The sequence below is a fragment of the Nerophis lumbriciformis genome, linkage group LG21 (assembly GCF_033978685.3).
Source record: "Nerophis lumbriciformis linkage group LG21, RoL_Nlum_v2.1, whole genome shotgun sequence".
Taxonomy (NCBI): domain Eukaryota; kingdom Metazoa; phylum Chordata; class Actinopteri; order Syngnathiformes; family Syngnathidae; genus Nerophis; species Nerophis lumbriciformis.
This window is the reverse complement of record NC_084568.2, coordinates 12,522,501-12,547,500: the sequence shown is the minus strand read 5'-3', so window position 1 is coordinate 12,547,500 and position 25,000 is coordinate 12,522,501. Positions and strand designations below refer to the sequence as shown.

At 43.1% G+C, this 25,000-nt stretch overlaps 2 protein-coding genes and 1 long non-coding RNA gene across 8 annotated transcripts in view; 2 read left to right on the top strand and 1 right to left on the bottom strand.

The window, feature by feature from the left end:
* The window catches only part of pogzb (pogo transposable element derived with ZNF domain b), a 35,807-nt gene extending 24,541 nt beyond the window's left edge, over positions 1–11,266 (top strand). For all 5 annotated transcript variants that reach the window (XM_061983024.1, XM_061983023.2, XM_061983022.2 and 2 more), the window contains 3 exons: positions 1,503–3,128; positions 8,479–8,515; positions 8,594–11,266. In XM_061983024.1, coding sequence (XP_061839008.1) covers positions 1,503–3,128; positions 8,479–8,515; positions 8,594–10,361 — 3,431 coding nt within the window. In that variant the 3' untranslated portion in view covers positions 10,362–11,266. The remainder of the gene's footprint in view (positions 1–1,502; positions 3,129–8,478; positions 8,516–8,593) is intronic.
* The window catches only part of LOC140679675 (uncharacterized), a 348,204-nt gene continuing 331,199 nt past the window's right edge, over positions 7,996–25,000 (bottom strand). Inside the window, exon 3 of the long non-coding RNA XR_012051044.1 lies at positions 7,996–8,211. This is a non-coding gene — a long non-coding RNA (uncharacterized lncRNA). The remainder of the gene's footprint in view (positions 8,212–25,000) is intronic.
* selenbp1 (selenium binding protein 1) overlaps positions 13,794–25,000 on the top strand; it is a 31,899-nt gene continuing 20,692 nt past the window's right edge. The window contains exons 1-2 of one of the 2 annotated variants that reach the window (XM_061983013.1): positions 13,794–13,828; positions 16,270–16,433. In XM_061983013.1, the coding sequence (XP_061838997.1) occupies positions 13,809–13,828; positions 16,270–16,433 (184 nt within the window). In that variant the 5' untranslated portion in view covers positions 13,794–13,808. Of the gene's footprint in view, positions 13,829–15,996; positions 16,154–16,269; positions 16,434–25,000 lie in introns of those variants that run through there. The other variant, XM_061983014.1, reaches the window with a different exon arrangement.

Below are 25,000 nucleotides of genomic sequence, written 5' to 3'. Positions count from 1 at the left end.
AAGCCGCACCCACTAAATGTTGGAAGAAAAAATATATATTTTCCGCATTTAAGCCGCACTGACTATAAGCCGAAGATATATATGTTGTGAAATGAGTTATTTACACCGCAATATTTTGTAAATGTTTTTTTTACTTACCTTAATTGTTTTCAAAAGGTGTCTGTAACACGGCAGTAAAACGGATGATCAAACAAAACAGAAGTCATCGTTATGGACCCACTAGCTGCGGAAGCTAGCTCTCCAATCAGTTTAACCGACTCAATAACTCCACTGTGACGTTTTGGTGAATTTACCGAGGAATGTGTGAAACAAACAATACAAAAAAAATGCCATTGTAACACAGACACTCGTAAACGTGTTATCACATTAGCTAATGCTAACAACGCTAGTGTCATTACATAAGGATAGCACGTACAAATTATGCATGAAAACACTCCTGCAGACATCACACTTGGGACGGTTTAGTAAGTAAGAATGGTTTTAGTTGCTTGGAGTGAAGAATGAGCAATCCATACAAGTAGAACGACTACAAGACGGAACAGGACTTCTACTTCCGGTTGAAATGTCAGTCTAAACAGAAGGGCAGTGCACCACTACGGCACCGACAGTGAGCGAACGCGTCCGAAAGATGGTGCCATAGCATAAACAATAACAGAAGCGTATTTGCTTGTTTTTTTTAACTATCTGCACAATGGCCTGCAGCTCTTTTGAATCTTTCACTGGTTTGTGTACCTCTGCTTATTAATAAATGGACTGAATGTGCTTCCATGGCTGTTTGTTCTTTTCAACAAACGGGGTATTGTTTGGATGGCTAGTTTGTCACTTCAATCATTGATTTGTTGTTCAATATCGTAGCTACTGGCGCGCGGTGCAGTTTGTGTTAAGTTTTATGGTGGTGAAAAAGACGTCATTTCCTAATCAGTTCCTCCAAATAAGACCTTGCTTTCTTCCGTGTTGGAAGACTTGGCTCACAGCTACAGCCCCGCTCCCCTCTGTACTTGGCGCAGGAAGGAAGCACACACACACACACACAGCTGTAAGTGATCAGTGACATTTCCGCCTCAGTCACTTGTCCATTTGGTTATGGTTTAGGTTTATTTTAAACATGCTATACGGATGGGCAAACATTTTACTCTAGTTTGATCCAATTTGGATAGATAGATAAAACGCTAATTAAAGAGTGAAACGGGTCTGTGCTTGAGCAGTGGTTATTATTATCTACTTGACTAATTATTTAAGTTTTTATAGTAAATACTGGTATCATTTAAGTATATATTGTGTCTGCTGCTGTAGTTGTTAAAAAAAAAACATACAGATAAATGTCATATATCGGCGCCGATAATTGGTCGATCATTCGTGCACACGTTCACTTTGTTTACGTTCTTTACGTTGTTTCAGCTCATGTTTAGTAATAAATTGGTGTAAGAACGCCCCCAACAGTTATTTAATTTATTGTTTTGCGAACACATATTTCTCAAAGGAAATGTTCTTCTTCTTTCCAGTCTACATTGAATCGGATATCCAGCTGTGTTCAGATGAGGAGGCTCCAAAGTCGGCTGAGGGGGTGGACTCTGTCCAAAGTGAGGACTGGAGGTCGGTCGATTGTTGGAAACAGCCTTTAGAAAACTCAAGCAGGAAGTCCTGCGTGCTCCCGTTCAAACAGGCCAGTGGACCTCACCACCCCCTGCAGCAGAACAGCGATGCCATCGATTTCTTCAACTTGATGTTCCCCGCGGCCCTTGTAGAACTGATCGCCACAGAGACCAACGCCCATGTAAAGACCTGCCAGTACCTGGGCTCCGGATGCCCAGACTGGATCCCGGCGACCACACATGAGATAAAAGGTTTCATTGGTCTGTGCATCCTCATGGGGATTCAGAACCTTCCCGAGCTGGCGCAGTACTGGTCGTGCAATGACCACGAGAACAGCCGCACGTTCCAACACACGATGACCCTTGCGCGCTTCAAGCAATTGGCGTCCAACATTCGAATGGGAAGCTTCACTACGGACGAGTATCGCCGCACCGGCAACCCAAACGACTCGCTGCACATCTTCAGGCCGATGCTGGATGTGTTAGGCGGGTCCATGTGGGATGCTTACCGGCCAAATTGCTGCCTGAGCATTGACAGGGCTCTGCTGCCCCGTCTGGAGGGAGACGGAGTCCTCGGCACAGGGGACTCCAAGAGCCAGCCTCAGGTGTGGCTGCTGTGTGACTCTAAGTCCGGCTACTGCCACCACTTCTTCATCCAAACAGGCGAGAAGTTGAAACAAGAAGCGGGCTTCACCGTGGTGATGGAGCTGGTCAAGGGTCTGGAGGACAAACACCATCAGCTCTACTTGGCCAACTCGCTCACATCAGTCCCGCTCGTGCAGAAGCTTTTGGAGCGCGGCGTCTACACATCCAGCTCTTTCCCGCCCCTCAGCCACATCCTTCCCAAAGGGCTGTGGGAGGAGGGCCGTCTGGACAAACCAGGGGACTTCTTGCAAAGGAGTCTCGGCCCCTTGCTAGCCACGCGCTGGAAGGACACCAAGGAAATGGGCTGCCTGTCTACCAATGCCGATGCGGGCAAAGCGGACACCGTGTGGAGACGGTCTCAGACCAAAGTGGGTGCTTTGGAGCCCATGAATCGACCCATGGCCTTCCGTCTCCTGCAAGAGAACATGAGGGGGGTGGACATTTGCAAGCAGCTACTTGCCTGCAACCCCCTCGGTGGCATCCTGCAGGACCGCCACTGGCGTAGTCTCTTCTGGTTCTTGGTCAACCTCAGCGTGGTCAACGCGTTTATTGTGTTGCGCGAGAGCCGCAAAGAGACCCCGCCGGCCTGGGTGCACAACGGGCTCTTCATGCAAGTCAACTTCCGAAAGCAGCTCGGCTGCCAGCTCGCCGACTGTGTGCGGGGGTCCTCTGGGGCCGCGAGCTGGCATCTGCCGAAGGCAGAGGGCACGGATAAGACCATCCAGCGGCACCGGCTGGCCAAGATCGGCTCTGCCTCAAAGAGGTGCCGCAACTGCAACGTAAAGAACATTCGCCACGAGACCGTCTATGGCTGCGTGGTGTGTCGGATCAACCTGTGCAAGCAGCCTCGATGCTTCTGGGAGTTTCACGGGCTGTCGCCCATCAACAAAGGTAAGACTCTGCTCTCCTCAATGCCATCTTAAAGGGGAACTGCATTTTGGGGGAATTTTGCCTATCGTTCTCAATCATTATGAAAGACATGATGATGGATGGATTCTAAATATTAAATAAATGCGAAACACTCTATTCTGCCTATAAATCCCTTAAGAAAACATCCAAACACCTCCATTGAGGTTTTATATACATGATTTAAGTACCGTATTTTTCGGACTATAAGTCGCTCCGGAGTATAAGTCGCACCAGACGAAAATGCATAATAAAGAAGGTAAAAAACATATATAAATCGCACTGGAGTATAAGTCGCATTTTTTGGGGAAATTTATTTGATAAAACCCAACACCAAGAATAGACATTTGAAAGGCTATTTAAAATAAATAAAGAATAGTGAACAACAGGCTGAATAAGTGTACGTTATATGAAGCATAAATAACCAACTGAGAACGTGCCTGGTATGTTAACGTAACATATTATGGTAAGAGTCATTTAAATAACTATAACATATAGAACATGCTATACGTTTACCAAACAATCTGTCACTCCTGATCGCTAAATCCCATGAAATCTTATACGTCTAGTCTCTTACGTGAATGAGCTAAAAAATATTATTTGATATTTTACGGTAATGTGTTAATAATTTCACACATAAGTCGCTGCTGAGTATAAGTTGCACCTCCGGCCAAACTATGAAAAAAACTGCGACTTATAGTCCGAAAAATACGGTATTTATGTAATTTATTAACATTCATAATAACATTTAAAATTTACGTATTTTGATCATTTTAAGCATTAATTTCAAACACGCATTGTTTGCTTTTTTTTCTTCATCACATTATTACTCACTGTAGACTTCATGATAGCCAACAAACATAATAAAACATCACTTACTGTACAAGGTCTGTTGTCATTAGGATGCCGACTGTTAGGACGTCCATACATTCCCGTTTAGATAAAGAATGTTTTATAATCCTCGCAAAGAAAATGGGATGGAGCCAATTGCTTTTTGTGTCATTCTCGCCATTTCCGGGTTTAAATTGGCTGTCAAAGTGTACCAACTTGTTGGATTACATCCTCAGCCATCTACTATCCAGGTGAGAGGCATTATTTATGATCTACAATAAACTTACTAGGAGCAGGGAGGCAAGGAAAGCAGCAGACTACTCGATGACGTAAACCAGGGGTGTCAAACCCATTTTAGCTCAGAGGCCACATGGAGGAAAATCTATTCCCACGCAGGCCGGACTGGTAAAATCATGGCATAATAACTTAAAAATAAACATTATTTCAGATTGTTTTCTTGGTCTTACTTTGGCCAAAAATTGAACAACCCCATTCTGAAAATGTACACGTTACAAATAATCCTTTTGGGAAAACAACTTAAGTTCTGAGTTAAGATAAAAATTGGTGCGATTTCAAAAACTCCATGAAGAACACAAAGAACTTAGACTTTGTCTCAGTGTATGTAAAAAGCCATTAAACTTTAAGCGCTTCCTGTTCAGCATTCTCATGTTGGCAGTTCACCATTAAAAACGTGTTTCGTCAAACTGACGCATTGCATGGTGACATCCGCAACTGCCATGACACATTCATTTATCATCATTCAAATATTTTTATTTATAATATAAACTAAACAATTATCAAAATGACACCATAGCCGAAATCAAGGTAACATAACTACAAACGTATTCAATGTGAACATGGTAGATTTAAGGATGAAAAAGTAGAACAAACAACAAATATAGAAAGATACATTTTTACAACGGAGTTCAGGATGTGCATCGTGTCGTCAACCAAATTGCGAGGGCTGCACGGAAAGATGATAATATTGTTGACTTAATTCTTTGCCTCCTACCGTTTTGTTATTTTATCGTTCGAGTGGATCATTTACAATGAAAGAAGGTATTGTGTGTTGCTACTGCATCAGTCTGCCGCCATCTGCTGCCAGCCACATTAGGAGCAGCTGATTGCTTGCACCTGCGCTGAGTGGAGTAGCGGCAGCCAATCCAGAGGGCGTTTAAAGTCAGCTGACACGTCATCCTTAAACAGAGTCATGTGTGACTTGGGTTACACTTGAATTGCTATTGCAACATACAGTGGACACATTTAGAACAGCAGTTTTTTTCATTAAAAAAACTGCAGCTCATTTTTATACCTAGAAAACGTATCTTGTGGGCCGGATTAAACATGTTCGCGGACCTGATACGGCCCGGGGGCTGTATGTTTGACACCCCTGATGTAAACAATAGGGACGCACGGTAGTGATCACGTCGCCGCTATGAATAGTTTGTCTGCGTTAGCACTTATTATAACAATATCACTAATACGTGTTAATATTCAAGTCATAAAATGTAAATTTAGTCATGGTGCGCTTTTTGAATGGCTATTTATTGGATTTTATTAGCAAAATAAAGGACCTCACATTGGCTCCACTGCAAATTGACTATATTTACGTTTATTTACGAGTTAGAATGCATTTTTTAAAAATACATCTGTCGTCATGTCTTTCATAGTAATTCTGAATGATATGCAAAATTCCCCCCAAAAAGTGCAGTGATCAAGTAATGGCAACAGAAAAAAACATTTCAGTAAAATTTTTGCCTACAGAAATTAGTCCATTTTATTGTTTTGTTTGTTTAATTATTTAGTTTAACGATGTTATTCACCTTCCAATTACAGTAGAATGGTAAACAATTCTACAGTAATGAGAAATATAAGTTTATATCCTTTTAAATGGTTACTCGCATTACTATTATATAGTATGATTACATTATAATCACTGTATAGTTTTTATGGGTGTTTTCTTCAGTTTAAGAGCATTATGTAGACTGAAGCTCTGAGTCTGTCTGCATAAAGACAAATATTATTGAAAGTCAATTATTGCATTTTCTTCTAATGTGTGGCACATTGAGACAAGAATGTTGATTGACAGTCTAAAAGTAGCATGTCTTCCCTCACTCATCATTTCCACACTTGTATGCATTTAAAATAAAATAAAAATAAACAATAAAATATATAGTATAAACATTGCAAATCGACTAACGTTTTGGACGAAAAAAATCACGATTAGGTTTCTTTCTCAAAATCGCGCAGCCCTACTATCGATACGTGTCAAAATGCCAAATATCGGTGCTGGTAATCGGTCAATCTCTAAAAAGAAGGCTTGAAATCTCTTGAGTTGCATGTTACAAGTTTGTCATATATTAGTTTCGCCTTGTAAATGTAATTACTGGAATAAACAAACCTTTGCACGATATTTAAATTTTGAGTTTTACCTCTATGTCTAGCTTTTGTGCTATTGTGTGCCTAACTGTTGCGTAGCTGCTCGCTCCTAATAGCCTATAGCCAAGCATGTTTACTTTTTTGCAAATGACTTGACTAAAATAGAAGTAATTGTGTGCTTATTGGAGAACATTTAGATGTTAACTGGCTGTCCAGATTTGCACAAATTAAAAACAGGTTGCAGGACTGCTTGTATCGCATATTATATCACACACAAGTAAACCCGCTGCAGCAGTGCTTGTATCGCACGTGATATCACACACAAGTAAACACGCTGCAGAACTGCTTGTATCACATATCACACACAAGTAAACATGCTACAGGGCTGCTTGTATCACACAAAGGTAAACACGCTGCAGGACTGCTTGTATCGCACATGATCTCACACACAAGTAAACACCCGGCAGGACTGCTATTATCGGGCATGATTTCACACAATTAAACACGCTGCTGGACTGCTTGTATCGCACATGATCTCACACACAAGTAAACACGCTGCAGGACTGCCTGTATCGCACATTATCTCACACAAGTAAACACGCTGCTGGACTGCTTGTATCGCACATTATCTCACACAAGTAAACACGCTGCTGGACTGCTTGTATCGCACATGATCTCACACAAGTAAACACGCTGCAACACTGCTTGTATCGCACATTATATCACACACAAGTAGTGTTAGCATATTAGCTAATGCTGACAACGCTAGCTTGATTACATTGCGATTGCACGTACACATATGCATGAAAACACTCCTACAGACATCACACATGGGACGGTTTAGTAAGTAAGAATAGTTTTAGTTATATTGTAAAACTTACAAACGTTGCTTGGAGTGATTAATGAAGAAATTATTTTGAGTTGGACTGTTATGGACAGCTTTTCTCCTGATTTAAGGCATTAAAACAGGAAGTACATTTTCAACCCGCAGCACATGCAGTAAGCGAACTGACCCAAAATATGGCGCCATAGCACAAACAATGACACATTATTTCAGTCCTCCGCTTGGGTTTACTGAAAACTTTTGAATAGAGATGTCCGATAATATCGGACTGCCGATGTTATCGGCCGATAAATGTGATATCGAAAATTATCGGTATCGGTTTCAAAAAGTAAAATTTATGACTTTTTAAAACGGCGCTGTACAGAGTGGTACACGGACGTAGGGGGAAGTACAGAGCGCCAATAAACCTTAAAGGCACTGCCTTTGCCTGCCGGCCCAATCACATAATATCTATGTCTTTTCACACACACAAGTGAATGCCAAGCATACTTGGTCAACAGCCATACAGGGTGGCCGTATGAACAACTTTAACACTGTTACAAATATGCGTCACACTGTGAACCCACACCAAACAAGAATGACAAACACACTTCGGGAAAACATCTGCAACGTAACACAACATAAACACAACAGAACAAATACCCAGAACCCCTGCAGCACTAACTCTTCGGGGACCCTACAATATACCCCCCCCCCCCAACCTCCTCATTCTCTCATGTCCCAAATTCCAAGCTGCTGTTTTGAGGCATTTAAAAAAAAATAATGCACTTTGTGACTTCAATAATAATTATGGCAGTGCCATGTTGGCATTTTTTTCCATAACTTGAGTTTATTTATTTTGGAAAACCTTGTTACATTGTTTAATGCATCCAGTGGGGCATCACAACAGAATTAAGCATAATAATGTGTTAATTTCACGACTGTATATATCGGTATCGGTTGATATCGGAATCGGTAATTAAGAGTTGGACAATATCGGAATATCGGATATCGGTAAAAAAGCCATTATCGGACCTCAAAATATTATGGGCATTAGTAGAAAAAAAATCCATAAATTAGCCACACCATTTTACAAACCCCGGGTTCAAAGTGTAGGAAAAAGGTAGCGGATTATATTCCGGAATTTACGGTAAATTCCTAAGGGGTAGGGGGGTGCTCAGTTTGAGACCAAAAAAAAAAAAGCCCATACAACCCGACACTTGCTTTTTTGCTGATATCGGACTGATAGCAGTATGGAATCTAAAGATCCAATTGCTGCTAAAAGCTTTTTATTCTCAACAGGCTCAACAAAAGTGGGTTTCCTCAAGAACGCACAAAGGTAATTGAAGCTTGTCCAACGGTTGGTGTGCCATCTTGGTATCTGCTGACCCTTTCTGACGTTGTTTCTCTGCTGCAGCGGAGAGGTCGAGGCTGCTGAGGTGCAGGACCACATGGCCCCTGTAGAGGACTTCTCTGAAGACGAGGGAGTGGACGAGCTCGAGGAAAACACACTTATAAAGGAGGAAAAGCCCGCCTCTCAATCGCCATCTCCGTGTCCGGAAGACGACAGCAAGCAGTCGGCTGCGTCCATCCCCAACGAGCAGCAGGACTTCCTCTCGCCTCAGCAGCTGCAGGTGGCCCTGCTGGCTTTGTGTGGCGGACTTCGCCGAGCTTCGTGCGTCTTCTCCACCGAGCCGCAGCTTATCCGTTCCTGGCTGAAGGAGGCCAGGAAGCGTCTGAAGCCGAGAAAGGAGGACGCGTACGGCGAAGGCGAGGCGGGCATGGTTGCCTGGGTGCTGAGCCAGCGAGAGCAGCAGATTCCCATCAGCGAGAGCAACCTCTTCCGTAAAGCGTCGGTGCTAAAGAAGAACGGCGCGTTTGGCGACAGCTTCCAGATCTCGTGCGACTGGGCCGTGCGCTTCATGCTTCGGTACAAGCTCGGCCCTTCCGACGCCGGCGGAAGGTCGGTGCTGCCGCCGTCTTTGGAAGCCAAAATCCGATCTTTCAGGGCGTTCACGCAGAAAGTCGTCCGGGTCCATGAACTTTCAGAAGGTTCTATAGCCTTGGTGGATGAATTCTGCCTCTTTCTGGATTTCACCGGCGTCCCAGAACTGAGCAAGCGCACGGAGGCGCTGCAGTTCACCGGGTCCTCGCCTGTGGTCACGGTGTACCTGACCCTGCTGGCTGACGGCACCATGTTGCCCGCCCTGGTGCTGAGCAACAGGAAGCCGGCCCACAAGGTTTTGACGGACTTTGTTTTGCTAGAAACACACTTGGAGAGCCCGTCAGCTGGCGATGCATTCAAGATCTGGACTAAAAGGATTTGGCTTCAGTATCTCTCTGGGCCAGTTCACCACAAAAAGTCCATGTTGGTTTTAGACCAGCACCAAGAACACACGGGAGATGTTTTTCTTGGCAACATCAGTGGATCAGGCACTCTTCCGGCCGTGATCCCTGCCGGCTGTTCCTTTGTCCTTCAGCCGGTGCTGCTGTGCCTCAAGCCGGCTCTGCAGCGGTTCTTGCGCTGTCGTTGGACCGAGTTCATCGCCGGCAACTCAAAAGAGCTGGAAGAGGCGTCGCCGTGCCACCTGCAAGACAACGTCACTGGGATTTTGCTGGACTGGGTGGTGGAAGCCTTGTTAAAACTGAAAGACCTTCGCCAGCTCTGGAGGAAGTCCTTCCAGCTCACAGGCATCCTGCCCAGGCGGGAGCACGCCAATGACGACGTCGAGGAAGGTCAGAACCGCCAGGAGAACCAGCATGATCTCCTCAAGAGTCTGGAGGACATTCTTCTGCCGTCTGAACGGGGTTTGGACCTCGGTATGGAGGACAACGAGGACTCCGAAGATGACGAGACGTCGGCAGAGGAACAGGACGGCGGGCAAGAGGAGGAGCCTAAAGAAAAAGGGGAGGAGACGGTTGAGTGTGAAGAGACAAAAAAGGACGGTGAGGACAAAGACGAGGTGAAGACACTGGAGGAGGACAGTGAGGAAGAAGGGAAAGAGGCCGAGGACGACAGGATGGAGGTGACGAAGGAGCGCAGAGAGACCAGGATTATGATTGGGGAACAAGTCGGTGACGAGTGGAAAATAGCTACGAAGACCAGGACGGAAGGGGTGGAGCCAAATGCGGACGAGGGCGAACAAATGGACATAGCTGAAAGTTCAAACGCTGTCCTTCCCTGAGGGCGCAGTCAGGCGCCGGACGGAACTAGCAGAACGTCTAGTGGACGAGAACGAGCTTCGCTTGCTCGCCTCATCGTCCACCTTTTATGTTACGATGTCGTTACTTCCTCTTCCCAGTGCTTCGTCAGCTAGAACACTCCGCTTCTAGCGGCCTTTGCCCAAGCTACAGCAGGACGGGGACTTACATGGCCCCATTCGACCGCGGTTTACCTGACACATGAAACGTGACGAATTGCGGGGGCGGACTTTCCAATTTAGCCGCCAGACGTCGGTAGAGTGTTGAATTATCACTTTGACCGCAGTTGCTTTTGTTGAGCGGCGCTTTCCGTCATTTTCAGCAGACTGCATTGCAAAAAAAAATCTTCCGCTCAGGCGAGACCCACCCAGGAGTGGGGCCATATGAATCCCTTCCTGGCTGTAGTCGTGCCAAAGCTCATGCAACACGAGCTGGACCAATCACCCAAACTTTAGTGGGCTCTCACAAACTGTCGGACCAAATGGACCAATGAGGGAGCTTGTTGCTACATCCAGCGTGTAGCGGACGTGTATTTTCTGCCGATCGTGCAGAAATTGCCGAGGTCGTTACTGGATCGTCTTTCCAGGATTTCACAGGCTTTTTTTTTTGTGAGTGAAAAAAAAAAAAGACCGGTGGAATTTTCAAAAGATTGCAGTGTTTTCATGCCTTTTTTGCCCAATAACTTTGAATTTAGTCTGTTTTAACTAGTGTTCTTTGCAACCCTAACCCCAAAAATCACGACAAATCCAACAAAATATGCATCATTTGCATAATTGAAGATAGGCGGCAATGTACAGTACGAGTTACCCCCAGGACCTGGCTGGCTTTTTTGGGAGGCCTGATTATTTTGTACGTGTGTGTTGCAATAAAATTGCAGGAGACAGTGAAATCGTTTTTATTTCATTTCAATTTTCATTCTCTGATTAGGGTAAGGACATTTGTATACGACAAAGTGAACAAAGAAAAGCATGTTATAAAAAAGTTTATGCTAATGATGAGTAAATAATACAAATATATGAGGTTAATTTGTGTCTATTACAAAATCTTTCTTTTCTGATACTGAGTTTATGCAACTGAATTTTTTTTTTTACAATTTCATGAAATGTGTGTTTAAAAAATCAGTTTGATAAAATATTTGAAAAGAATTTGTGTAAAAAAACATAATCAGCACCTACTCAGTGGCCTAGTGGTTAGAGTGTCCGTCCTGAGATCGGTAGGTTGGGAGTTCAAATCCCGGCCGAGTCATACCAAAGACTATAAAAATGGGACCCATTACCTCCCTGCTTGGCACTCAGCATCAAGGGTTGGAATTGGGGGTTAAATCACCAAAATGATTCCCGGGCGCAGCCACCGCTGCTGCCCACTGCTCCCCTCACCTCCCAGGGGGTGATCAAGGGTGATGGGTCAAATGCAGAGAATAATCTCGCCACACCTAGTGTGTGTGTGACAATCATTGGTACTTTAACTTTAACTTTACTTTTTAACTTTAAATATTTGTTGCTTCAAACCTCAAGACTTGCTTCCGGCAAATTAACACCTTATTGACTGATGCTGAGACAAGATCGATTCTTCAGTCAGTACACTGAATTTTTGTGCCACAAACTTTTTTACACTGAATTCTTGTGCGGCAAATTTTTTACACTGATTTTTTGCCCTGAATGTTTTTGTGTTTATTATTTTGCACTGAATTTTTATACCCTGATTTTTTGGACTGAATTTTACTCGGAATTCTTCTGCGCTGAATTTTTACTCATTTATACGTTGAATTGTTTTACTCTGAATTTTATAAACTGATTTTTTCTGTTCCAATTTTTTTTGCTCTGAATTTTTATACACTGAATTCTTCTGCGCCAATTTATTTGCACAGAATTTTTTCTGATCCGCAATTTTCGGCACTGAATTTTTTTTACACTGAGATTTTCTGCCCCCAATTTTTTGCCCTGAATTTTACACATTTTTCCGCGCTGAATTTTTTTACTCTGAATTTTATATATTGAATTTTTCTGCGCTGAAGTTTTTTACTGTGAATTATTTTGCCCTGAAATTTTCTGCGCCGATTGATTTGCACTCAATCCATTTCCACTGAATTTTTCTGAACTGCAATTTTCTGCACTGAATTTTTATGCACCGACTTTTGTTCTGCGCCAAATTTCTTGCACTAAATTTTTATACAGTGATTTGTTTCATACACAGGTTTGTTTACACTGAGCTTTTACACACAGAATATCAAACAACTGTGTTTTGATGAACTGAATTTCACGGTGGCAGAGGGGTTAGTGCATCTGCCTCACAATACGAAGGTCCTGAGTAGTCTTGGGTTCAATCCCGGGCTCGGGATCTTTCTGTGTGGAGTTTGCATGTCCTCCCCGTGACTGCGTGGGTTCCCTCCGGGTACTCCGGCTTCCTCCCACTTCCAAAGACATGCACCTGGGGATAAGTTGATTGGCAACACTAAATTGGCCCTAGTGTGTGGATGTGAGTGTGAATGTTGTCTGTCTATCTGTGTTGGCCCTGCGATGAGGTGGCGACTTGTCCAGGGTGTACCCCGCCTTCCGCCCGATTGTAGCTGAGATAGGCTCCAGCGACCCCAAAGGGAATAAGCGGTAGAAAATGGATGGATGGATGGAATTTTCAAACAAACTTGTATTCAGTGAAATTGTCAACATAATTTGAAATAAAAAAAATCAGTTCTCAAAATTTAAATGCAAAATATTTAGTTACATAAATTCAGTGTCCCCCCAAAAATCTTTGGTAATAAAGACACAAATGAACCTCCATACAAATACTCTTAAAGAGACACTATTCCAGGTATGGTTATATTAAAACATGTTGTCTTGCTAGCACTTGGCCGAAGCCCCGCCCACTATTAGTGTCACACACGCTGACCTCAAAAGCAAAGGTTGGCGTCGCTGTTGTGACTAATACTGCAGTCATACGGAATAATGTAAATATAATAGCTACTGTATATAATAATAGGTTTCCATTGGTCTTGTCATGTATTGCTGCTCAAATCAAATTCTTTGAAGTTGAGAAAGTACATTATTTTGTTAAACCTTTAACATCGAATCTGTAGCCGCCGTTCTGATGTACAGTGCTGTTTTCAAATTACCGTAAGTCTTGAACTATAGAAAGTATTTCAATGGTTCAATTTGCACTTTTGAGTGATATGCGGGTTATTACGGTAAAGTACCTCACAGCGGCTCCGAGGAGGCACCAAACAATGTGGGCGGGGTTTGTTTACCGATTAGCCAGGCAGGGCAGGGATAACCACGCCCCGCGCTCCCAGGAGCTCATTTGATTGGTCGCTGTAAAGCCCCTCTCTTCTTCTTTTTCCGGCTACTCGCTGATTTCTCACGCAGTGCGCCACTTTCGCCCCCATCGGTCGCTGAGGGAAAATTAATCGCTGACTCGTTCATTATGACACCTGCTGAATGAATGAAGCATTATTAAGGTAAAGATGGCATGAGAAGTTGACAATATCACACTCGCCAGTCGTCATTATGCCAAATATCCACTTCTAGGGGTAGGTTAGACTTGTTTTTCATGATATCAATACTGTTAAATACTATTAAATTGTGATTGCCAACTGCATGCTTTAGTCTATCCTCGCCCTTTGTTATGAAAACGCGGGTTCTTCTTCAGAAGCTGTAATGCTGTTTTCCTTCAGAAACTATTAGGAACCCTGATGATTTAAGTTTGTTCGACAGGCAGTTGATATGTGTTGCTAGACGGTGCTTAAACGATATACGTTAGACATTCAATCAATCAATCAATCAAAGTTTATTTATATAGCCCTAAATAACAAGTGTCTCAAAGGGCTGCACAAGCCACAACGACATCCTCGGCTCAGATCCCACATCAGGGCAAGGAAAAACTCAACCCAATGGGCTCAATGAGAAACCTTGGAGGGGACCGGTGCAATGGACGTTGAGTGGATCTAGTTAATAGTGTGAGAGTCCAGTCCATAGTGGGGCCAGCAGGGGGTCATCTTGAGTGGAGACAGGTCAGCAGCGCAGAGACGTCCCCAACTGATGCACAGATGAGTGGTCCACCCCGGGTCCCGACTTTGAACAGCTAGTGCATCATCTGTGGTCACCTGATCTGTTCCTCCCCTCTCCACGAAGGAGAAGAGACGGCAGATCAACTGGTCTAAAAGGGGGTTTATTTAAAGGTTAGAATATGCAAATTAGTTTTAAGATGGGACTTAAATGCCGCTACATTCAGATGGATGGATTCACTAAGATTTCTTTATTTCAGAAACTGCTACCTGAGGGCTGCACCCACTTGGTATGTACTAGTGTTGTCCATTTTGATGTACAGTGTACCAGTATCGGTACCAAAATGTATTTCGATACTTTCCGGTACTTTTCTAAATAAAGGGGACCAAAAAAATTGCATTATTGGCTTTATTATAAGAAAAAAATCTTAGGGTACATTAAACATATGTTTCTTATTGCAAGTTTGTCCTTAAATAAAATAGTGAACATACAAGACAACTTGTCTTTTATTAGTAAGTAAGCAAACAAAGGCTCCTAATTTAGCTGCTGACATATGCAGTAACATATTGTGTCATTTATCATTCTATTATTTTGTCAACATTATTAAGGACAAGTGGTAGAAAATGAATTATTAATCTACTTTTCGATACTTTTCTAAATAAAGGGTACCACAAAAAATTGCATTATTGGCTTTATTATAACAAAACATCTTAGGGTACATTAAACATATGTTTCTTGTTGCACTTTTGTCCTTAAATAGTGAACATACAAGACAACTTGTCTTTTATTAGTAAGTAAGCAAACAAAGGCTCCTAATTTAGCTGCTGACATATGCAGTAACATATTGTGTCATTTATCATTCTATTGTTTTGTCAACATTATTAAGGACAAGTGGTAGAAAATGAATTATTAATGTACTTTTCGGTACTTTTCTAAATAAAGGGGACCACAAAAAATGTCATTATTGGCTTTATTTTAACAAAAAAATCTTAGGGTACATTAAACATATGTTTCTTGTTGCACTTTTGTCCTTAAATAAAATAGTGAACATACAAGACAACTTGTCTTTTATTAGTAAGTAAGCAAACAAAGGCTCCTAATTTAGCTGCTGACATATGCAGTAACATATTGTGTCATTTATATTCTATTATTTTGTCAACATTATTAAGGACAAGTGGTAGAAAATGAATTCTTAATCTACTTTTCGGTACTTTTCTAAATAAAGGGGACCACAAAAAATGTCATTATTGGCTTTATTTTAACAAAAAAATCTTAGAGTACATTAAACATATGTTTCTTGTTGCACTTTTGTCCTTAAATAAAATAGTGATCATATCACTATCCTCATGACATGTTCTAGATTTGGATCACTCCATTGGGCGAACCCCCCTGGTGTGACGGCTCTATCCATGTCCAGCTGGGGAAATTCTGAGAATACTTCACTCTCCTGGCTGGTCCGGGCCTCCGGTTCTCTCACGACCTCCCTCTCATCCTCACTGGAAGTTCCACTACTGGTGTCACAGTGAGGTGCGTCGCTGCTAGTGTGAAAGGCTGGATACACTGGCAGTTGCCCTCTACGATGGCCAGGTCCCTGGCGCCGGGGCCTCCTCTTGCTGACTCCTGCTGCCCAGTACATCTCAAATAGGGTGCAATCGGTTCCAATTAGCAGTGGAACAGGGAGGTTCGGGATCACACCAGCCAGGACTGTGGTCTCACCTCTTGGTGTCTGCAGATGTAAGGAGGTGGTCGGGTACTGCTGGATGTCACCGTGAACGCAGGTCACTGGAACCATCTCTACCTCAGCGGTGGTCGCCAGATCCGCCCGCACCAGTGTGATGGAGCTGCCGGAATCTAATAGGGCATGTGTATCTTCCCCTCCCACTCTCACCGGCAGGGTGGCTTCGTCTTGTTTGTTCGTGGGCCCAGCAGGATGTGACGTACAGGCTCTGGCGAGGGGTTTCCATACTGACGTCCCGACCTCGCTCCCTGTCTGGACAGTCCCAAGACAGGTGGTCCTCTTGGCCACACACATACCACCTTTGGCTGGGTGGGATTCAGGTCTGTGGCACCTGTGCTTTTACATATGATGGAGGCAATCTCTGGGCTACTGGTGCAGCTACACTTCACCTCTCTTTGCCATTACACTCTTCCCCAACCGGGTGGCGGTCTGGTTCACACTTGGGTGTCTTCAACATTTTCACACTTACTTGGTCATTTTCAAGCAGGGCTACTAACTCATCTAATGTGTTAGGGCTCACCTGGGACGCATACTTTTTAGAGTCGGGCGGCAAAGCCAGTATGCATCTGTCCATGGTGGACCCTCGCCGGTTGTCAACCAACTTTGTGTGAAGCGCACGAGTGTAACTACTTGTGGTCGAGGTGGCTGCGCTGGGTCATGCTGCCAGGTATGGTAATGTTGGGCACGGGTAGGCAGGCTGTAGCCGTGTCGGGCAAGAATGGCTGCTTTCAATTTGGTTTAATAATTATAGGCTTCCACATAATCATTTTGGGTCAACTTTTTTAGCACTTCGCTTGGTGCACATGTTAGCGTAGCGTCCTTTTACACTTTCTTGCAAAGTTCTTTCACTGCCGCCTGTAAGTCGGCCTGTGTTTTTCAGTAGAGCTGTCAGGGATTGCTCCATGTTGCTTGGCGTTGATCAGCTACCCACGTTCTCCACCACTTGTAGACGCTGCCCAACACCAAGACGCTGAGAAGGCTTCAGTTCTCAAGAAAATGGGTTTATTTAACAAAGGCGGAGGCAGGGGGAGTAAATGTAGTCAACTTAAAGGCCTACTGAAACCCACCACTACCGACCACGCAGTCTGATAGTTTATGTATCAATGATGAAATCTTAACATTGCAACACATGCCAATACGGCCGGGTTAGTTTACTAAAGTGCAATTTTAAATTTCGCGCGAAATATCCTGCTGAAAACGTCTCGGTATGATGACGCCGGCGCGTGACGTCACGGATTGTAGAGGACATTTTGGGACAGCATGGTGGCCAGCTATTAAGTCGTCTGTTTTCATCGCAAAATTCCACAGTATTCTGGACATCTGTGTTGGTGAATCTTTTGCAATTTGTTCAATGAACAATGGAGACAGCAAAGAAGAAAGCTGTAGGTGGGAAGCGGTGTATTGCGGCAGGTGTTGTGCCGGATAACGCACCCCCGCCGTAGAATGCACCCCCTGACTGTTGTGCCGGATAACACAGCCGGTGTTTCATTGTTTACATTCCCGAAAGATGACAGTCAAGCTTTACCATTGGCCTGTGGAGAACTGGGCCAACAGAGACTCTTACCAGGAGGACTTTGAGTTGGATACGCAGACGCGGTACCGTGAGTACGCATGCAGCTGCGGCTTCCAAACATTTGATCGCTTGCCCGTACGTGCGTGCCGCTATGTGCATGTCACGTACGTAACTTTGGGGACTTTGGGGAAATATATGTGCTGTATGAACTTTGGGGAGGTGAACGGTACTTTGGGCTGTGGGATTGAGTGTGTTGTACGGGTGTTTGAGTTGTATTGGCGGGTTATATGGACGGGAGGGGGGAGGTGTTTGTTATGCGGGATTAATTTGTGGCATATTAAATATAAGCCTGGTTGTGTTGTGGCTAATAGAGTATATATATGTCTTGTGTTTATTTACTGTTTTAGTCATTCCCAGCTGAATATCAGGTCCCACCCGCCTCTCACAGCATCTTCCCTATCTGAATCGCTCCCACTGCCCTCTAGTCCTTCACTCTCACTTTCCTCATCCACAAATCTTTCATCCTCGCTCAAATTAATGGGAAAATCGTCGCTTTCTCGGTCCGAATCGCTCTCGCTGCTGGTGGCCATGATTGTAAACAATGTGCAGATGTGAGGAGCTCCACAACCTGTGACGTCACGCGCATATCGTCTGCTACTTCCGGTACAGGCAAGGCTTTTTTATCAGCGACCAAAAGTTGCGAACTTTATCGTCGATGTTCTCAACTAAATCCTTTCAGCAAAAATATGTCAATATCGCGAAATGATCAACTATGACACATAAAATGGACCTGCTATCCCCGTTTGAATAAGAAAATCGCATTTCAGTAGGCCTTTAAATCATCCTGCCAGTCGGGGTACTTTTCATCCTGCATTTCATCACATTAGCTTTGTCCAACACTGGTTGCCTGACAAAAGACAAAGCATCAATTAGTATATACTGTTTATACATCGAGCATTATGTTTGACAGAAAGTGGACTGTGCATCTTACTGCCTGACAGCATCCTATGCAGAGGCAGAGTGAGCCCCGGTTCAAGCTGCTGCATTTATGGCACAGGCTGATCAGAACCCAGGTGTCCTCCATTGGTGATTAGACACAGCAGTCATCATCTCGAGCTGCTTGAGGAGGAATGCAGGTAGGTACCGCCCCTCAACCACTCTGCCTAGGGCCACATCTCTGCTGGGCTGAACCTGGGCATACCTCTTACCTCTGATAGGACATAGAGACACTCCACAACGCGTATATACACGTATACTGTATGTGTATATACACGTATACAGTATGTGTATACGTGTATAACTGTGTATACATGTATATACGTGTATTTATGTATATACGTGTATAAGTGTATATACGTATATACATGTACAGTCATGGTCAAAAGTTTACATACACTTGTGAAGGACATATGATAGAGTGATTGGAGCACATACTTGTCTTTCACAAAAAACATTCATAAAGTTTGGTTCTTTTATGAATTTATTATGGGTCTCCTGTGACCCATAATATGTGACCAAATCTGCTGGGTCAAAAGTATACAAACAGCAACATACATTATCAATTTTGGTGATGTAGAAAAGTTACAATCAAATCAAATTAGCTTCATGGCATGGCCTCTTAACTTCATGTGAGTGATTATGATTGACGACACCTGTTGACTTCTCTGTTCCCATTTAAATAGGGCTCATGTGATGCAGTCATTAGACTCGGTTACAAACGCGACAATGGGAAAGTCAAAGGAACTCGGCACAGATCTGAAAAAACGAATCATTGACTTGAACAAGTCAGGAAAGTCACTTGGATCCATTACAAAGCAGCTTAAGGTACCAAGAGCAACAGTGCAGAAAATTGTTTGTAGGTATAAAGTGAATGGCACAGTTTTGTCACTGCCACGATCAGGAAGAAAACGCAAGCTATCACCTGCTGCTGAGAGAAAATTGGTCAGGATAATCAAGAGTCAACCGAGAACCACCAAAAAGCAAGTCTTGGAAGCTGCTGGAACACAGGTGTCAGTGTCCACAGTCAAGCGTGTTTTGCATCGCAAGAGGCTACCATGCAAGAAGGAAGCCCTTGCTCCAGAAGCGACACCTTAAGGCTTGTTAAAGTTAACTGCTGATCACATGGACAAAGATAAGACCTTCTGGAGGAAAGTTCTGTGGTCAGATGAAACAAAAATTTAGCTGTTTGGCCACAATACCCAGCAATATGTTTGGAGGAGAAAAAGTGAGGCCTTTAATCCCAGGAACACCAGGCCTACCGTCAAGCATGGTAGTGGTTGTATTATGCTATGGGCCTGTTCTGCTGCCAATGGAACTGGTGCTTTACAGAGAGTAAATGGGACAATGAAAAAGGAGAATTACCTCCAAATTCTTCAGGACAACCTAAAATCATCAGCCCGGAGGTTGGGTCTTGGGCGCAGTTGGGTGTTCCAACAGGACAATGACCCCAAACACACATCAAAAGTGGTAAAGGAATGGCGGTCGCGGCCTAGCCTCTCTTCCCTGGTGGCTCTGGCCGTTTCCATACGGGTGGCTCTCAGCATTTCCACGCTCACTTGGTGGTTCTCTAATAAGGCCGCCAACTCCTCCACAGTTGAAGGGCTTTCTTGTGAGGCAAATTTTCGGGCATCAAGCGGCAAGGCTCGGGATACAGCGGTCTATCACCAGTCGGTCTACGGGGGGGGGGTTCCTTCTCTCGTTAGACAGCTGTGTATTAGGCGGAGCAGCGCGGCTACCTGCGGTCACGGTGGCTGGAAGGTCCAGTTGTGATAGCGTTGGGCCCTGGCAGACAGAATGTAACCTTGGCTGTCGAGAATAGCTTTCTTTAGTTTGTTGAAGACTCGAGCATCCGCCAATGCCAGGTCGCTACACACACGTTGGGCTTCTCCAGTGAGGAAAGATGCCAGTATGGATCCCCATTCAGCTACCGGTCACTTCTCCCGGGCCGCAGTGCGCTCGAATAAATTTAAGAATGCTTCCACATCATCCTCAATCGACAATTTGGTTAGGACCTGAGCGGGGGCCTGTGTAAGAGCCACATGTTTAGCAATCTTTTTTACTAACTTGCACTGCACTTTGAAGTTCACTTTGCTTTTTAACAAAGCACTCAGTGCTTCTGGTTGGCGTGAATCAGGCTGCCCGCATTCTCCACCATATGTAGCACATGATTTTCACCAAGACACAGAATATGGTTTGCAGAAAGCCTAAAAGGGGCATTTATTGAACAGGTCCTTTTAAAAAAACCTGCTCAGTGGCCTTGTGGTTAGAGTGTCCGCCCTGAGATCGGTAGGTCGTGAGTCATACCAAAGACTATAAAAATGGCACCCATTACCAGAGGTGGGTAGTAACGCGCTACATTTACTCCGTTACATCTACTTGAGTAACTTTTGGGATAAATTGTACTTCTAAGAGTAGTTTTAATGCAACATACTTTTACTTTTACTTGAGTATATTTATAGAGAAGAAACGCTACTTTTACTCCGCTACTTTTATCTACATTCAGCTCGCTACTCGCTACTAATTTTTATCGATCTGTTAATGCACGCTTTGTTTGTTTTGGTCTGTCAGACAGACCTTCATAGTGCCTGCGTTTCAACAAATACAGTCACTGGTGACGTTCACTCCGTTCCACCAATCAGATGCAGTCACTGGTGACGTTGGACCAATCAAACAGAGCCAGGGGTCACATGACCTGACTTAAACAAGTTGAAAAACTTATTGGGGTGTTACCATTTAGTGGTCAATTGTACGGAATATGTACGGTATTGTGCAAACTACTAATAAAAGTTCCAGTCAATCAATCAAAAGTGTGAAGGAAAAAAGACCATTTTTTATTTTAACCGTACACCCCGTCAAAAGCCTAAAGACTGACTGCACAGTTCCTGTCTTCACAATAAAAGTGCCGCTCCATCGCGCCTGCGCTTTCAAAATAAGAGTCTCCGAAAGCGTGCGCGAACAAGCTAGCAAGCTACGGAGTTTGCCGCCAATGTATTTCTTGTAAAGTGTATAAAAACGAATATGGAAGCTGGACATATAAGATGCCAAAAACCAACCACTTTCATGTGGTATTAGACAGAAAGGAGGAACTTTTTTTCTCCTCCATTTGAAAACGTGGACGTTTGTCATCACTACTGTCTGATTCCAATCAATGCAAGTCATCAGAATCAGGTAATACACCAACTTATATTCTTGTCTTCATGAAAGAAAGGAATCTATATGTGTTAAACATGCATGTATATTCATTAAAACACTATTAACATGTAAACAAAAACGGCAAAAAAAATAAATATAAGTTATATACTGTATATATCAATGTATGTATGTATATATATATATATATATATATATATATATATGTGTGTATATATCAGAGGTGTGGACTCGAGTCACATGACTTGGACTCGAGTCAGACTCGAGTCATGAATTTGATGACTTTAGACTCGACTTGACGAAATGTAAAAAGACTTGCAACTCGACTTAGACTTTAACATCAATGACTTGTGACTTCACTTGGACTTGAGCCTTTTGAATTGACATGACTTGACATGACTTGCTACTTTCCCCAAAACCCAAAGATGAAAAAGTTATTCGGGAGCGCTCCGTATTTTTCATTGTGTACTTGTCTATCAGCGTTGCGTGTGTCAGCTGGTGTGGTCTCAGTACAACAGCCAATCAAATTAGATCTACTTTGTTTTCATCACACAGCATTCATCCAATCAAATTGCAGGACAACCAACAAAGAAGACATGTCCAAACCACACGCCAGTGAACAAAAAATGATACCTAAAATAATTTTGTTTGGGTATAAAAATTACGAGGTGGTCAACACAAAACGGTTTGCAGTATGCAACACATGCGGTTCGAAAATTACTGATGGAGAGGCAACAACTTCCAACTTCGTCCGGCATTTGAAGTTGCACAAAGAACGGTAAGTTTTGAATGTAAGATAACGTTTATTGGCTAAGTAACGTGACTTTTATTTGCTGTGTAGTTAAATCAGTGAGGCTGTAAACTCACTGCTAACGTTATAACGTTATTGCAAACACGGGAATCTGTTGCAGTTCACTACCTTATTCATACTTTTTGTTCAGTGATTTTTTTTTAAGCAGGGTTACGTTAGTCAATATATCACACGTAACGTTAGACGGCGGTCAGCAGCACCGCGTATTTTAGCCACCTAAAAAAAGACAAAAATAGTAAAATAAAGGTCAGTTAAAATGTATACTATATTATGAATATGTGTACCGTTTTAGCTAGCTTTCTGACATACTGTTGGTTGTTTACCTCAGTGGTCCCCAACCACCGGGCCGTGGCCCGGTACTGGTCCGTGGATCGAATGGTATCGGGCCGCACATGAATTTTTTTTTTTTTTTTTTTTTTTTTTTTAAATTAAATCAACATAAAAAACACAAGATACACTTACAAGTAGTGCACCAACCCAAAACAACTCTCTCCCCCCTTTTGTACTGGGCATTGAACATGAAGACTCTTCCTTCACTGTTCCGAGTGGCCATGAGAGTCTTGGCAGTGCCTGCCTCCAGTGCTCCAGTGGAGCGAGTTTTCAGCCATGGTGGCATCATACTACGCCCCCATCGTGCACAAATGACTGACAGACTCTTGGCTAATTTGGTCTTTTGCAAATGCAATGCAGCATAGGGCCCTGACATATAAAAAGTACAACTTTTTTGTTATGTTCACGTATATGTCATGTTTTTTCAATGTTAACACTTTTGTACAAATAAGTACATTTGCACTTTATTTTTCAATGTGTTTGTTCTGTAAAGGAATGAGTTAATGTTTAAAATGACTGGTTAATAGTGCTATTATAAAGTGCAATGTCAGCACAATTTTCTTTACTGCAATTTAAAATGCACTTGTTTTAATAAATAAATACAGCGTTTGAAAAGCATACACAATCTGTGTTAATATATTAGTCTGTGGTTAAAAGGACTTGAAAGGACTCGAAACTCAAAATGCAGGACTTAGGACTTGACTTGAGACTTTCCAGTCTTGACTTTGGACTTGACTCGGGACTTGACTCGGACTTGAGGGCAAAGACTTGAGACTTACTTGTGACTTGCAAAACAATGACTTGGTCCCACCTCTGGTATATATATATATATGTATATATGTGTGTGTGTATATATATATATATATATATATATATATATATATATATATATATATATATATATATATATATATATGATATGTGTGTATATGTTACTCATCAGTTACTCAGTACTTGAGTAGTTTTTTTACAACATACTTTTTACTTTTACTCAAGTAAATATTTGGGTGACTACTCCTTACTTTTACTTGAGTAATAAATCTCTAAAGTAACAGTACTCTTACTTGAGTACAATTTCTGGCTACTCTACCCACCTCTGCCCATTACCTCCATGCTTGGCACTCAGCATCAAGGGTTGGAATTGGGGGTTAAATAACCAAAATAATTCCCGAGCGCGGCCACCACTGCTGCTCACTGCTCCCCTCACCTTCCAGGTGGTGGAACAAGGGGATGGGTCAAACGCAGAGTAATTTGACCACATCTAGTGTGTGTGTGACTATCAGTGGTACTTTAATTTAACTTTAATTTTATTAGGAAGGGCAGGGTGTGGAAGTATCAACTTAAAGTCTCAATTAAGAAACATAAATATCTCCCATCCGGGGTTCTCAATCCTTTCCAATTCACACTTCCTTAAATGTCCTAGGTATTTGCCTTGACACAGAGGAGAGCCAGACCTAAATGAGGCAGAGTTAAAAGTTTGTAGCTGGGCCCCACCCGGCCGCACAGCTGGTGAGACTTCAGGCGGATTGAGTAGGTACAGCTGTATGTACCGCCCCTCGATGATGCGGCCTAGGCTGGGGTGTTGTCCTTTGTGTTACACTCTGCCTCCAAGCCCTGGCTCCTCCCTGTGAGGTGCCTAACTGTCAGGTGGTGCTTGAGTGAGACTCCACACATTACTACTGCATTAGCAAAGAAAAAAGTGCTAGAGCCTGACGGAGCAGCGTGTGCACATAAGGCCCCCTCATTTATGCCTGCCTGCAACCGGCCGGCCCTGATATTAATCATGAAATACAGTTACTAGATTACAATAAATGCTCATAAAAACTCTGTAATGATATATTTTGCAGACAAAAAGTTACACACTGTATCACGTGCTTGCAGCTCATTGTGCAACATGTGAATGTTTTAAGGTGAACTATATGTGATCTGTGAACGGGGTACAGCAGGACCCCCACTCAGACATTCAACACACAGCTCATGAAAAACAATTTTTTTCTTCAGTTTTCATCGTAAGTGGGACAAAAAAATCACTTCTATCAGAAAATAATATAAAGACAAAGACTGATGTTACTGTGATAAAACAT